The 13,609-nt window shown below is 36.3% G+C and overlaps 1 protein-coding gene across 1 annotated transcript in view; it reads right to left on the minus strand.

Annotated features, from left to right (window-relative positions):
* The window catches only part of HCRTR2 (hypocretin receptor 2), a 130,554-nt gene extending 124,279 nt beyond the window's left edge, over positions 1 to 6,275 (minus strand). Inside the window, exon 1 of the mRNA XM_007516496.3 lies at positions 5,677 to 6,275. Within this exon, the coding sequence (XP_007516558.1) occupies positions 5,677 to 5,899 (223 nt within the window). The 5' untranslated portion in view covers positions 5,900 to 6,275. The remainder of the gene's footprint in view (positions 1 to 5,676) is intronic.
* Positions 6,276 to 13,609: the final 7,334 nt, after the last annotated feature.

Genomic DNA, 13,609 nt, shown 5'->3' on the forward strand with positions numbered 1-13,609 from the left:
GGTGCTACCTACAGGTCTCTATTATTTTCATCATTTTACTTTTCTCCTACTTATTTTATAATAAAGTAAACCCTATTTCATTTAAATCTGCAGAGACACCTTATATCATTATTATCTTACATGATAAATAGCCCTGTTATCTATGAGAAAGCCATTTAAAAGGTTGTCATTATGATTTTGTTTAAGTCAAAAATATAATTTATTTTACCAAGTAAGACTAATTATGGTTTTAGCAAAACTGTGGAATTATAAATTTCATTCTCATTCAGATGAGTACATTTTGCATTCTGTAAGTAAGAATACACAAGCTAAAGCTTAATAGTATTACATTTTACAGTCATTATATTTTGGCAGATGAGTAATTTTTTGTTTACTTGTTTGTTTTTTAATCCCCAACTTCTTTCTGTTTTCTGTGTAAGTTACAGAAACCCATAATATTTAATTGAACATTAGGAGAAATGGAAAAGAAATACCTCATAAGCTAAGAACTACAGGAACTTGCAATTTTAGCATTTCTCTCTTTGGGACCTAAGATTAGCTCTAGTATTTAAGAAGTAGCTCATAGGAAAATATCCTCCCAATAACATGATTCTGTCCATGCAGTTTAGCTTAATGGTTGTGATATAAATTCTTTAATGAATAGTAAACTTTAAATCAAATCATTTAATCAAAACATGAATGGTAAGTGTTTGGGGGATAACTAGAGAATCCCTCTCTCCATCAAGTTTCAACTCTAGAAATAAGAAGTAGGTATTACATCAGATATATTGCTTTGATTGTCTACAAGTACTCCCTAATATATACATTAACTTTAAAATCAGAATATTGGTGGTCCCGGAGGTGGCACAGTGGATAAAGCATTAGACTCTCAGACGTGAGGTCCTGAGTTCAATCCCTGGTAGCACATGTACCAGAGTGATGTCTGGTTCTTTCTCTCTCTTCTCCTACCTTTCTCATTAATAAACAAATAAACTTGGTTCCAGTGGTGGCACACCTGGTTGAGTGCACATGTCACAATGCTCAAAGCCCTGGTTTTGAGTCCCCAGTCACCAGCTGCAGGGGGAAAGCTTTGCAAGTGGTGGTGTAGTGCTGCAGCTGTCTATCTTGTCTCTTTCCCTCTCTGTCTCCCCCTTCATCTCGACTTCTGGCTGTTTCCAATAAATAAAGAAAATTAAAAAATTAAAATAATAATAATAAACCTCCAATAAATAAAGAAAATTAAAAAATTAAAATAATAATAATAAACTTAAAAAGACAGGGGACCAGGTGGTGGCACACCAGGTTGAGTGTACATCTTAAGATGTACACGAACCTGGATTCGAGCCCCTGGTCCCCACCTTTAGGGGGAAAGCTTCACAAGTGGTGAAGCAGCACGGCAAGTGTCTCTCTTTCTTTCTCCCTTTCTTTCTCCCTTTTCTCTCTTGATTTCTGGCTGTCTTTGTCTAGTCAATAAATAAAGATTAAAAAAAGACCACCATATTGCTCAAAATGTACTGGTTAAATAACTGGATGAATCTACTTGACTAGTACAGGATATATTTTGAAATAGATTATGTGTGGTATAAGTTTTAGTAGTATGCATATAGTAATATATGTAGAGAATAACTTTGCCTTATTTCCTTTGACTTTCACCATAGTTTTCCAGAAACCCTTTTTTACATCAGAAAATAATCATCTGAGAGGAGAAATGACAAGCAAGGAATTATGAGGAAGGAAAAAAAAGAAATGGAATGATGAAGAAGTTTTCATTCTCAGGACAAATTCTATTGCATCACAACAAAAGAATGCGGGGTTGGGAGTTGGGCAGTAGCACAGTGGGTTAAGCACACATAGTGCGAAGCACAAGGACCAGTGTAAGGATTGTGGTTCCAGCTCCGGCTCCCCACATGAAGGGGAGTCGCTTCACAGGTGGTGAAGTAGGTCTGCAGGTGTCTATCTTTCTCTCCCCCTCTATCTTCCCCTCCTCTCTCGATTTTTCTCTGTCCTATCCAACAACAGCAACAACAACAATAATAATAATAACCACAACAATGATGGAACAACAAGGGTAACAAAAAGGGAAAAAGTGGCCTCCAGGAGCAGTGGATTCATGGTGCAGGCACCGAGCCCCAGCAATAACCCTGGGGCAAAAAAAAAGGAATGTGGGGTGAATTATATATAATTGCATCATATTTGTATGTTTAACAAGATGGAGATTTTCCAAGTAATTGGTTACATGAAAGGGCAAATGGTGAATGAACCTGTAGGGTCAGTGATTATATGTGCTGCCTACACTGTGGCATTTCACCTTCATACCTAATGATGCCTCTTTATCTTGCATGAATAATGTGATTTCTTGTCCTGTCACTCCCTGCAGAGAATTACTATACAGAGGGGCAAAAAAGCAATTCTCAATCTAATCTGTTTTGCAAATTTGACAGTGACATCAAAGAGCAGGAAGTTGTCTGTGAGTAATGACACTGCTCATTTGTTTAAATGTCAGACTTAAACCTCATCAAGTTTGAGAGAATATGCAGTGAAAAGAATGCATTTCAGTTCAGTTCAGTTAGGGAGGAATTCAGTGTCATTCAGTCCTAAGGGAGATGGCTGTCAGTCTCCTTAAAGTGAAACATTTTGAACAATCTTTCTTTTTAAACTGAATGGAATTGGTCATTTCAGCACTTGGTGCAGTGGACAGTGCTCTTTTCCTTGACATCATGGGGGTGAGGGGAAGTAACCTTAGTGTAGAATTTCATTCTTTGTATAGAGAGATAGCCTAATGGTTATGCAAAAAGGCTTTCATGTCTGAAGGTTCAATCCCCTACACCACCATAAGCAAGTAAAATAAATAAATAAATAAATAAATAAATAAAAAGCAAAATAAATAAAACCTTTTATTTATTTATTTTTTTTAATTTTTTTTTATTTAAGAAAGGATTAATTAACAAAACCATAGGGTAGGAGGGGTACAACTCCACACAATTCCCACCGCCCAATCTCCATATCCCACCCCCTCCCCAGTAGCTTTCCCATTCTCTATCAATAATAATAATAATAACCACAACAATGATGGAACAACAAGGGTAAATAGAGAATAAAACCTATTTTTAATCTATTTTTTGAGAATGAATTTTTTCCTTCTTAGGATTAAAATATTTCCAAAGCTAGCAAATTTGTATCCCAAGACTATGTAATCAAGGTATGAAGACCAGGCATAACACATCTGTGGAAAGTCAGAATAGCAAAGGAGAGTAAATTTTTAAAAATACTTTATTTATTAATAAGAAAGATAGGAGGAGAGAGAAAAAGCCAGACATCACTCTGGTACATGTGCTGCCAGTTATTGAACTCCAGACCTCATACTTGAGAGTCCAATGCTTTACCCACTGTGCCACCTCCTGGACCACAGGAGAGTAAATTTTTACTACGGATTTTATACAATTAAGAAGGGAAACAGTTCTGATTTTTAGCTATTACTAAAATAAAAGTTGTGGTCTGTGAGGTGGAGCAGTGGATAAAGCACTGGATTCTCTAGCATGAGGTCCTGAGTTCAATCCCCAGCAGCATATGTACCAGAGTGTCTGGTTCTCTCTCTCCTCCTATCTTTTTCATTGATAAATAATTTTTTTTAAATCTAAAATAAAAGTCAAAATTTTACTGCAGTGCAACAATATTTCTCATTGGACAGGTTTCTGTTGGAGAAACAGAGCCATTTAATACTGCATGGTACTTTAGTGGACACAGAAAGCATATTTAATAGGTCAGTAGCAGAAATTAATTAATTCTCTATATGCTTTCTAATTTTACAGTACTATATCAATGAAAACTTCTGAATTTAAGATCAGAAGAAATGGATCAAAAATGAACCTAAATCGTGATCCTTAGTCATTTCATCTCACTATGCTTTGCTGCTGTTTCTGTTGCACATGGATAACTCTGAGGTTGAAGTTAAAAAGTATGTGAAAGGGTCTGGCATGTAGTAGGTAAACAATGGATATTCAATTTGTAATCCTCATCATTAAGTGTTGACATAATGCAGTAAAATCAGTAAAATGTAATGCTAGTGTGCATATGTCTTAATAGTTGGAATGGACGGCAAGAAGGTAAACAAGTGAGACATTATTATTAACATATTTATCCTTACAACAAAAAGACTTCATGATATTTTCACCTTTGTGACCTGTTTTCATTTTCAAAACATTTTAATATTTACATATAAAATCCAAAAAAAAGAAACAAGGCCTAACTAAAATTTTCAGAATATTTTATATATATTATGAACTAACATACTACCAATTTTTCTATAATGCCTTAGACATATAGTATTAACTACTGTGCTTGCTGAATTGATGAGCCTGAATGTATATATGTGGAGGAGAAAAGGCAAAGATAAGTATTGAAAGCCTGTTAAGTTTCTTATCATCTTCCTTTGTAGTTAGATGTTTTTTATTTTACTTCAAAATCTCCTTGCCTATTTCACCTCATTCATCTTTTCCCTTTGTATAACTGAAAATCAAGAGTCCCTTCTCCAGTGCTTCCCTGTTTCTTCCTGCATATCCAACAGAAATTCTCTCCACACAGCCCTTTGCATTTTAAACACCTCCTACTCTCCATTCATCAAGGTAGAAGCTCCTTCCATTCACAATTCATGTTAAGTCGCCCCTCCCTTTTAAAGCTCTCTTTCTTTAAGTCTCAGGTAGCCCTGATAAACTCAGCATCACTGTCACCATATCTACACTGTGGCCCTCCTCAGCCCTCCCATAACTGAGCAAAGGTGGGGTAATAGAGGAAATGCAAGTCAAGAGCATTTGCATACAAATGTAGGTGAACTCAGAGAAAGCTTAGCATTAAAATCGGTTTCATTTTTGAGAAAAAAAAAGTTACAAATATTTCCCTAGTCTGACAATACGATAAAAAAGTGTGTGTGTGTGTGTCTGTGTGTGTGTGTGTGTGTGTGTGTTAATCCAGTGGATGAATGAATGAGTGAATGGATGAATGATTGAATGAATGAATGAATGAATTGATGAATGATTGTTATCTCAGGTAGTCTTGTCTGATGCCCCTCCTTCTTGCTTGCTCCCAGCATGGTTCCTGTTTAATTCAGCTTTTGTAAGTGCACTTCCCTGCTTTGCTCCTGTCTCTGCTTAGCCTTTTCATTATCACCTCTAAACGGAGCCTAAACCTCTTCATCAAAGGGCATTCTACCTAGCTCCCAATTCCTTTGTGACTTCAATTGCCACAGACAGCTTGTTCCTCCGGGGTGCAATAAATGATTTCAGTCAGTTCCCTTTCTCAGTTCCCAAATACCCAGGCACTGTATACAATAGGCTAATTTCTCCACACTCAACAAAATCCACCTGGAGAGAGCCCTACCACAGCCTCCAGATGCTTGTTAACACAGGTACTCAAAAAGAAAAGCTGCTCCCTCCCCTCTTCAGCCACCAGAAAAAGAAATAACTATCCCAGGGCTTGGTCCTGCCTTATAAAATTGGAAAACTTTTAAAGAAATAGACCCCCACCCTGACACACACACACACACACACACACACACACACACACACACACACACACACACACACACACACCGCGAGCAAAGACATCTTTGTTTGCATCCCCAAAATAGGGAGGGGTCTTTAGAGCACCCTGGGTGAAGGTGACACGACAGCCCTCTGGAGGGTTGTCCAGGAAAAGACTCACCCAGGACGTTCCCAATAAGAGCCACCACGAACACGATGATGTACCCAGCGATCAGGACCCACTCATATTCTTTCGGGTGTAGGTATACCCTCCACAGGTACCGAAGGAATTCCTCGTCGTCATACTCCGTGGGGGTTAAAAAGGGCTCTTGAGTTTCATTCAGCTCCAAAGCAGATGACCAGTTGCGACTAGGGAGGAAGTCCTCCAATTTGGTGCCGGACATCACGGGCTTTAGTCCGGTTCTGCTCAGTGCTGCAAGCTCCTCTTTCCTTGCCCCATGAGCACTGGTGATTTGCCGTGGGAAAGGCTGCGCGGAGAGGCGAGAAGGGGGCTTCCGAGCAGAAAATGACGTGAAAAGTTATTGAGCCAATGCCTCCAGAGTCTTATGCCCGGCAACTTCTGCAGCAGCTTTGCTGTCTTGCAGGCGATTTAGCGCTGGGGAGAAGCAACTGAGGAAAACTGGGGACCAGGCTCCAGAGGCTGCAGCAATGACACCAATGACACCAGGAGGAGAAACCTACCACCTACTGGCTGGGCTCAGGCTTCTTTCTCATACCAGCACTGATTCTGGAGCCTACACACTCCTTCCTTGCTGAGGGCTGGAACTGAAGTGTGTGTGTGTGTGGGGGGGGGGGGGTAAAACACACACACACATATACAAACAAAACACAAAGTAATGAAAATTATTTTCACCTGTTTCTCAGATGATTCAGTCACCCTCCTTTCTACTTTCTCTTCTTCTTCTTCTTCTTCTTCTTCTCCTTCTTCTTCTTCTCCTTCTCTTCATTCTTCTTCTTCTTCTTCTTCTTCTTCTTCTTCTTCTTCTTCTCCTCCTCCTCCTCCTCCTCCTCCTCCTCCTCCTCCTCCTCCTCCTCCTCCTCCTTCTTCTTCTCCGTCTCCTTCTCCTTCATCTTCTTCTTCATTTTACATATGTGTTGAGAAATATACAGAGACTTGTGTTTGTCTGTGTACATGATATGCAGATCAACAAGCAGTTATATAGGAATTGTTAATGCATTTCTCCTCACAAGGTAGATAGAAAAGTAATGAAGAGTCTGCACTGTGTTCCTCAAGCAGGACTATGTGAAAGTCATGTTAGGAAAATATTTTAACATTTTCTTGGCTTGATCAACTTAGCAATTGCTGGATTTTTAAGACCTCTATTCTTTTTCCCCTCCTCCAAATTGGGAACCTGGACTGGAGACCATTGTATTTAATTAAAGGTTGTATTTGTCTAGAATTTATATTTAGTACAACACATATCATATAACATAGCATATCACAGCAAGTCTGTGAAGGACATCACCAAGATAACAGACCAGTAGCACAGGATGTAGTGGTGTAAGCAAAAGTGAGCTCTTCTTATTGACTCAGGATGGATGCCACTTGCCATTATCCCCCAAATCAATTTTTGCTCCTTTAAACTAGCACTTTGAAATTTGTCAGAATGTAAGTTCATGATCCTTTCATTCTTGATAATACTGATATGATAGGAACACTGAATTGAATTGGTTACAGTCTCAGACAAGGTAAGGGTTTTGAATCATCTAAACTAAACTTGAGCTTAATATTAAAGCTCATTCATCCCCAACTACTTTGGAAGTGACCACCAGAGTACACTTGTCCTCCTCCCTCACAGGACAGATCTATAGTTTATAAAAACTGTTCCTATATCTAAAATGGGCTTTCTAGCTTCTTCCCACACAAAGACCCCTATTTTCATCTACTCTATTCCTACCTTTGAGTTCCTGTTATTAAAAAATTTGTCCTGCTTCGTTTCTTACTGCCTTTCAGCCACCAAGTTACAAATGTTAGTATGATTCCATCCTCACAACCGTGGGCAAATGACCTCACCAATATGTCCTGAAGTTTCACATCTCCAGAACCCTACCCAACTAGGGAAAGACAGAAAAAGGTTGGAGGTATGAATTGGCCTGCTAACATCCATATCCAGCAGTAAAGCAATTACAGAAGCCAGAAGTTCCGCCTTTGGCACCCCAAAAAGTATTCGTTCCATACTCCCAGAGGGATGAAGAATAGAGAAGCTTCTAGTGGAAGGGATGGGACAAGGAACTCTAGTGGTGGGAACTGTTGGAATTGTACCCCCATTATGTTACAATTGTGTTAATCATTATTCAATCACTAATATAAATAAATAAATAAATCAATATTGTTCAAAGCAAGGTCCCAAATTAACATTTATTTTTCTCAATCTTTTGCACCCCAACCCACCCCCACACCCACCCATTCCTAGTTTGTATTTGGCACTAAAGTACCATAGGTCTTTCACATAATCTTTTTTTTTAAATTTTTTAATTTATTTATAAGAAAGATAGAGAGAGATAAAACCAGACATCACTCATGTGCTGCTGGGGACTGAACTCAGAACCTCATGCTTGAGAGTCCAATGCTTTATCCACTGTACCAACTCCCGGACCACTAAAATAACAATCTTTCACATCCAGAATAAGCACAAAATTTTCCTTCACTATTTTTATTACGTTTGAATTAACTATCTATACTACCTATAACTTCTCTCTCTTTCATTTCCGTTTTTCTTTCTTTCTTCGTTTGCTTCATCTTTCTTTCATTTTTCTCTTTCTTTCATGTTTTTTTGTAATCCTTATAGATTCAGCATTCTGGGTTGTTCTTTTCAAATGGAGAGACAGGGGGAAAAGTGAGGAAGGGAAGAGAGAGCACCAAAACTTCCTCCAGTGTGTCAGGGACTATACTTGAACCTGGGTCGCAAACATAGTAAAGCAGGTCCACTCTTCATATGAATTCTCCTGTTGAACCCTAACCCATAATTTACTGATTTTCTTAAATAGTTTCTTGAACTGGTAATATTTTATACAATATTCAGCTAAAAGGGAATACAATAATTCTGTTTGGGCTTCTCCAGTATAAAATGTACACAGTATTGTGTGTTTTAATTTTACTAGTGATTTAATATTGATTTACAAAATTTTAAGATAACAGGGATATAATTCCACACCATTCCCATCACCGGAGTTCTGTGTCCTAATCCCTTCCATTAAAAACTGCATAAGGCCACAGATATGGGTTAACTATTATTTCTATAACTATCTATATTTATATGTATTTACTTAATGTTCTATGATCCTGCTTTCTCTTCCTTTACAAGTCACACCTACATCAGCATCAGTCATTATTGAATGTCTTTCCTTTTTTTCCTTTTCTTCTCCAGGTCCTGATGGAATTGGAGTTAAGAGCCCTCTGGTCATCTTCTCCCCTTCAGAGAGTATAGACCAAAATTCTTTTTGGGGTGCAAAAGGTGAGTATTCTGGCTTCTGTAATTATTTCTTTACTAGACATGGACATTGACAGGTCAATCCATACTCCCAACACATGGCTGGTTTATACTTGGCATTTAATCAACTGCTCTTATCCCCAGCTTTTATTGATAATATATTATTTCACATTTGTTTAATATTCTATAATTTGCAAATTTATTTCTAATATGATGTTTTATATCCTTGTAATGTTTGCTGCTATTGGTATTATTTTGTAAGTAAGAAAACTTTCTGGAGTGGAGGAATTGCATAATTTATGAAAGGTCAAGTGAAAAATTAGTGGCAAACCTATCTAGGTTTTTTTTTTTTGAATCTTTGTTTGAGGCTTCTGTTGGTCTACAAATGTCATATTTCATACGAATTGCTCTTCTTGAGTTTTCCCAATCTTCATGTCAAAATTCTTAAGAAAAGTGAAGAAACAGCTATTTTTATCTTCTGACAAATATTTACTTAGTTTTTCTAATCTTCTTAGAGATACCAGTTAAACAAGATTACTGCTTTCATGTAGTTTACAGTCTAGTGAAGTTATAGAGGAGACAAATAAATACATAAAGAAAAAATGATAGAAATAGATAAGTGCTATACAAATTTTAAATAGGGTGACATGATAGTAAAGGAAGGATCCTAAAGGTCATATTAGAAATGCATGGTCAGGAAAAAAAACTATGTGATACAGAAGGACACTCCAATGATATCTGTGTTATTAATTTAATTTTATTGATTTGAGGTTTAAGCTTATTTTCTTAAATGTGAACACTGTTAGTCAAAGCATTAGTCAGATCTCTTGTCATCAATAAATTTGACAAGCTTGCCATCTGTGCTTTCATTAAAGTTCATTGATACAAATCTGCTAATATTAATATATTCCTGTGGTATAATGCACCCCCCCCAATTTATCAATATTTGTATTTTCTTCTCCCGTGGGCTATTTCCTGTGAAATAGGAAAGATTGTTGCAATGCTAGTTCCAATCTATAGTCATTAATGACTACAAATCCTAGTCATTGTCAATTCATAAATATAGACCCAATATGCTATTTTATAAGCACTCAGTGCTGCTAGTTTTTATTTTCTGGCAATTGAACTTGTCTATACTTCTGTCTTTTGTTTTTGAATATCCTACCTACAATAAATCTTCACTCTTCAATAATATTGTAAATAAGGAAAAATGTGAATAAATTCAAGAGTTGGTCTTAATATCTGCTTTATGTTGAGACAAACCTAAATTTATCTTGATTATAAAAGTATGACATTTTCTTTTTCCCATAATTTCTTAGGTGATTTAATTTAAATGTAGGATACTTCAATCTCTTATAAAAATTGCACTCAAATTTAATATTATTATTTATTTCTCTTTTTGCAAGTACATTACAGATTATAAATATTTAAGTACTCTTTTTATGTGATCACTGTTTACTAAGATGTTTAGATAACATTAAGGACATTTGAAAAAAAAAATGGCTCTGTAGGCCTTTTGAATCCAAAACTTTCTGCTGAATATAAAGAAAAGGAGTTAAGCCAAATATGACAGTAAAGAAAGTTTCAAACTTTGCAATAACCCTTTAAAGTTGTTAATCAATTGAAGGCTGGGTGGTGGTGCATCTGGTTGAACACACATGTTATAATGTGTTTGAAAGCACATGTTATAATGTGTAAGGATCTGGGTTCAAAGCCCTGGTCTCTACCTAGGGGAAATCTTCATGAGTGGTGGGGAAGGGTCTCAGGTGCCTCTGTCTCTCTCTCTTCATGTCTATCTCCCCATTCCTCTTGATTTCTGGCTGTCTCTATCAAATAAGTAAAGATTAAAAAAAAAGAATTAGATGAATTGATAATTTTTAAAAACTGTGCCTGACATTAATAAAGTGGTCTGAAAGTGTTGAAAAGCATTTCTTCCTTCCTTTCTTTCCTTCCTTCCTTCCTTTCTTTCTTTCTTTCTTTCTTTCTTTCTTTCTTTCTTTCGTTCTTTCTTCCTTTTCTCTTCTTTTTTTTTTCAATTGAGAGGGTTAATGCTGCACAATGCAATCATAGACATATGAGTACAATATCACCATACACCAGAACCCCTTGCACTCCTCATTCCCCAGTGTCCTTTGCTTTGATCCAAGACACCATCTCCAGTCCATGTTTCATTTTGTGTTCTCCCAACCTATTTATTGAGTCTCATTTATAGGTGAAATAATTTAATATCTGTTCTTCTCTTTTTGGCTTATCTCACTAAACATGGTATTTTCTAGTTCCAAGCAAGATGACACAAAGAAGATGACCTCATCATTTTTAACAACTGAGCAGTGTTCCATCATGTACACATACCACAAAAATAAATAAATTTAATATGTGATTTCATGATACGATGGTGATAATGCTTTTGTCAAACTGAAGCTTTACAATTGTCACAATTTAATTGCTCTAGGGCTGGCTTTTCATTTATAGAGAGACGTCTATTGTACATGTTAAATGAAAAAGAAAGCAAAAAGTAACAAAATCTATTTTAACTTCTTTGTATGATAGTAGAAAATCGGTCTTTCTAATTTTTCCCCTCTCCATTTGATACATACAATGAGAACCATTCATAGACAGACATTAGTACTTCTCTGGAAATGTATACATAGTCATATACTTTTCTGTTACTTTCATTTTGGTTCTTTAATTTCTCTGATTTGTGAAAAATGAGAAAAACATTTAAAAAATCTTTTTCCTTCTATTTTTTATCTTTCTTCTGTCTTTTCTATCTATCTATTTTCTTCTCTCAGTGGTTGTAAATATGTTGCTCAGATATTTAAGGTTGTAGAACATGAGATATCCAAAAATTTCTTCTTATTACTTTTTGTTCTCTCTCGTATCACCAGGATTATTGCTGATGTATAGTGCTTGAGTGACATATCCATAACTCTCATCGGCCATTTCCCCCTCTTTCTTTTATTTGATAAGAGAGAGACCTTGAGAAGAGGGAGGGAGAGAAGAGATAAATTGAGTCATTGCTGCACTTCTTCACTGCTCATTAAAGTACCCCCCAACTCTGCAGGTAGGGACAAGGGACTTAAATGCTAGCTCTTGCACAAGATAATGTGAGCATTTTACCACATGTGCCACCACCTGCCTGTGGTTTTATATTTTCACTTATAATGAGAGACTTTTCCTTTTGGCACATCTGTAATAAATTTTATAGGTCCATTTCAATAAATATTTCTTAGTGGCTACTGTGTGCTCAGGAGTTTAGCTAAGCATTGGAGGCAACAAGGCATAGCTTAGGCTCATGATTTTATCATCCACTGGTGAACCAGAAATGTTATGATAGTAAGGCTTTGGGTCTCTAAGACAGAGGAATGCACAGAATGTCTAAGTGTGTGGAAAAAAAATCTACCTAATTTAGCTTGGAGAGAACCTGAATTGATGGCTCAATTCTGGAAATTCATTCTCGAGCTAACCTGTTAATTAGAAGGAAAACATCACCAAAGATTTGAGGAGGCAAAGATAGAGCTGCACATTTATGAAGATGTGTAAAGAAAGAGTTAGAAAGGGATATGGGCAAAAATGAGGTGAAGTGAAAAAGATAAGACATTTTAAAAAATGTTTGGCAGTGACATGTACAATGGAGAAGGGTGAGACTGCAGAAAAGGGTTACTAGATGGAAAAAGTATATAATAGTTATACTCCAGAAGAAAGGTAGTGATTGTGGGCATTGGTTAAAGTTGAATGTCATTAAAAATTAAATAAAAGTAAAGTTTTGAATAATTACCATCCAGAGCCTGGCTTGAATATATATTGTATGTTGTATGGTATATGATATATAATTATATATTATATGTTATATATTATATGTTATATATTAATTATATATTAATTATATATTATATATTAATTATATATTATATATTAATTATATATTATATATTATATATTATATATTAATTATATATTATATAATGCTTTCTGTAACTTTACTTACTAAATTTGATAGAACAAAGAGAAGATGAGAGAGATAGAGAGGGAGAGAAAGACAGACTCCTGCAGCACTGTTTCACTGCTTAAGAAACTTTACCCCTGAATGTAAGAACTAGGGTTTGAACCCAGGTTCTTGTGCATGGAAACATGTATACTTAACCATATTACTACAACTTTTGTGAGGATGTCTGAGTAAAGGCTAGTAGTATTTTTGAAGTTTACTTATTTATTTTGAAATTTATTTATCTGTATTCTTTTTTTTTCATGAAATAGCCAGGAATCTACTTTGAGCCTCCCACTTTTAGTGACCTTCTGGGCCAGCTTTTTCATTCTTTTATATTTTAGAAAGAGAAGCAAAGAGAGAAGACATAACAAAAGCACAGAACCCATGAATCTCTCCCTTTGCTCACATGTGGTGCCAGAACTCAAACCCAGGCAGGGGTGGATAGCGTAAAGGTCATGCAAAGAGATTTTCATGCCTGAGGCTCCGAAGTCCCAGGTTCAGTACCCACACCATCATAAGCCAGGGCTGAGCAATGCTCTGTTTTTTCTCTCTGTGTCTTTCTCTTCATCTCTCCCCAAAATAAAATAAGCAAAATATTTTTTAAAAATAAAAAAAGACAAAATCTTGAATATGCCATGGTAAACCAAACTCTTTGCAAAGTGAGCTATATCTGG

The sequence above is a fragment of the Erinaceus europaeus genome, chromosome 4 (genome assembly GCF_950295315.1).
Source record: "Erinaceus europaeus chromosome 4, mEriEur2.1, whole genome shotgun sequence".
In the NCBI taxonomy this organism is placed as follows: domain Eukaryota; kingdom Metazoa; phylum Chordata; class Mammalia; order Eulipotyphla; family Erinaceidae; genus Erinaceus; species Erinaceus europaeus.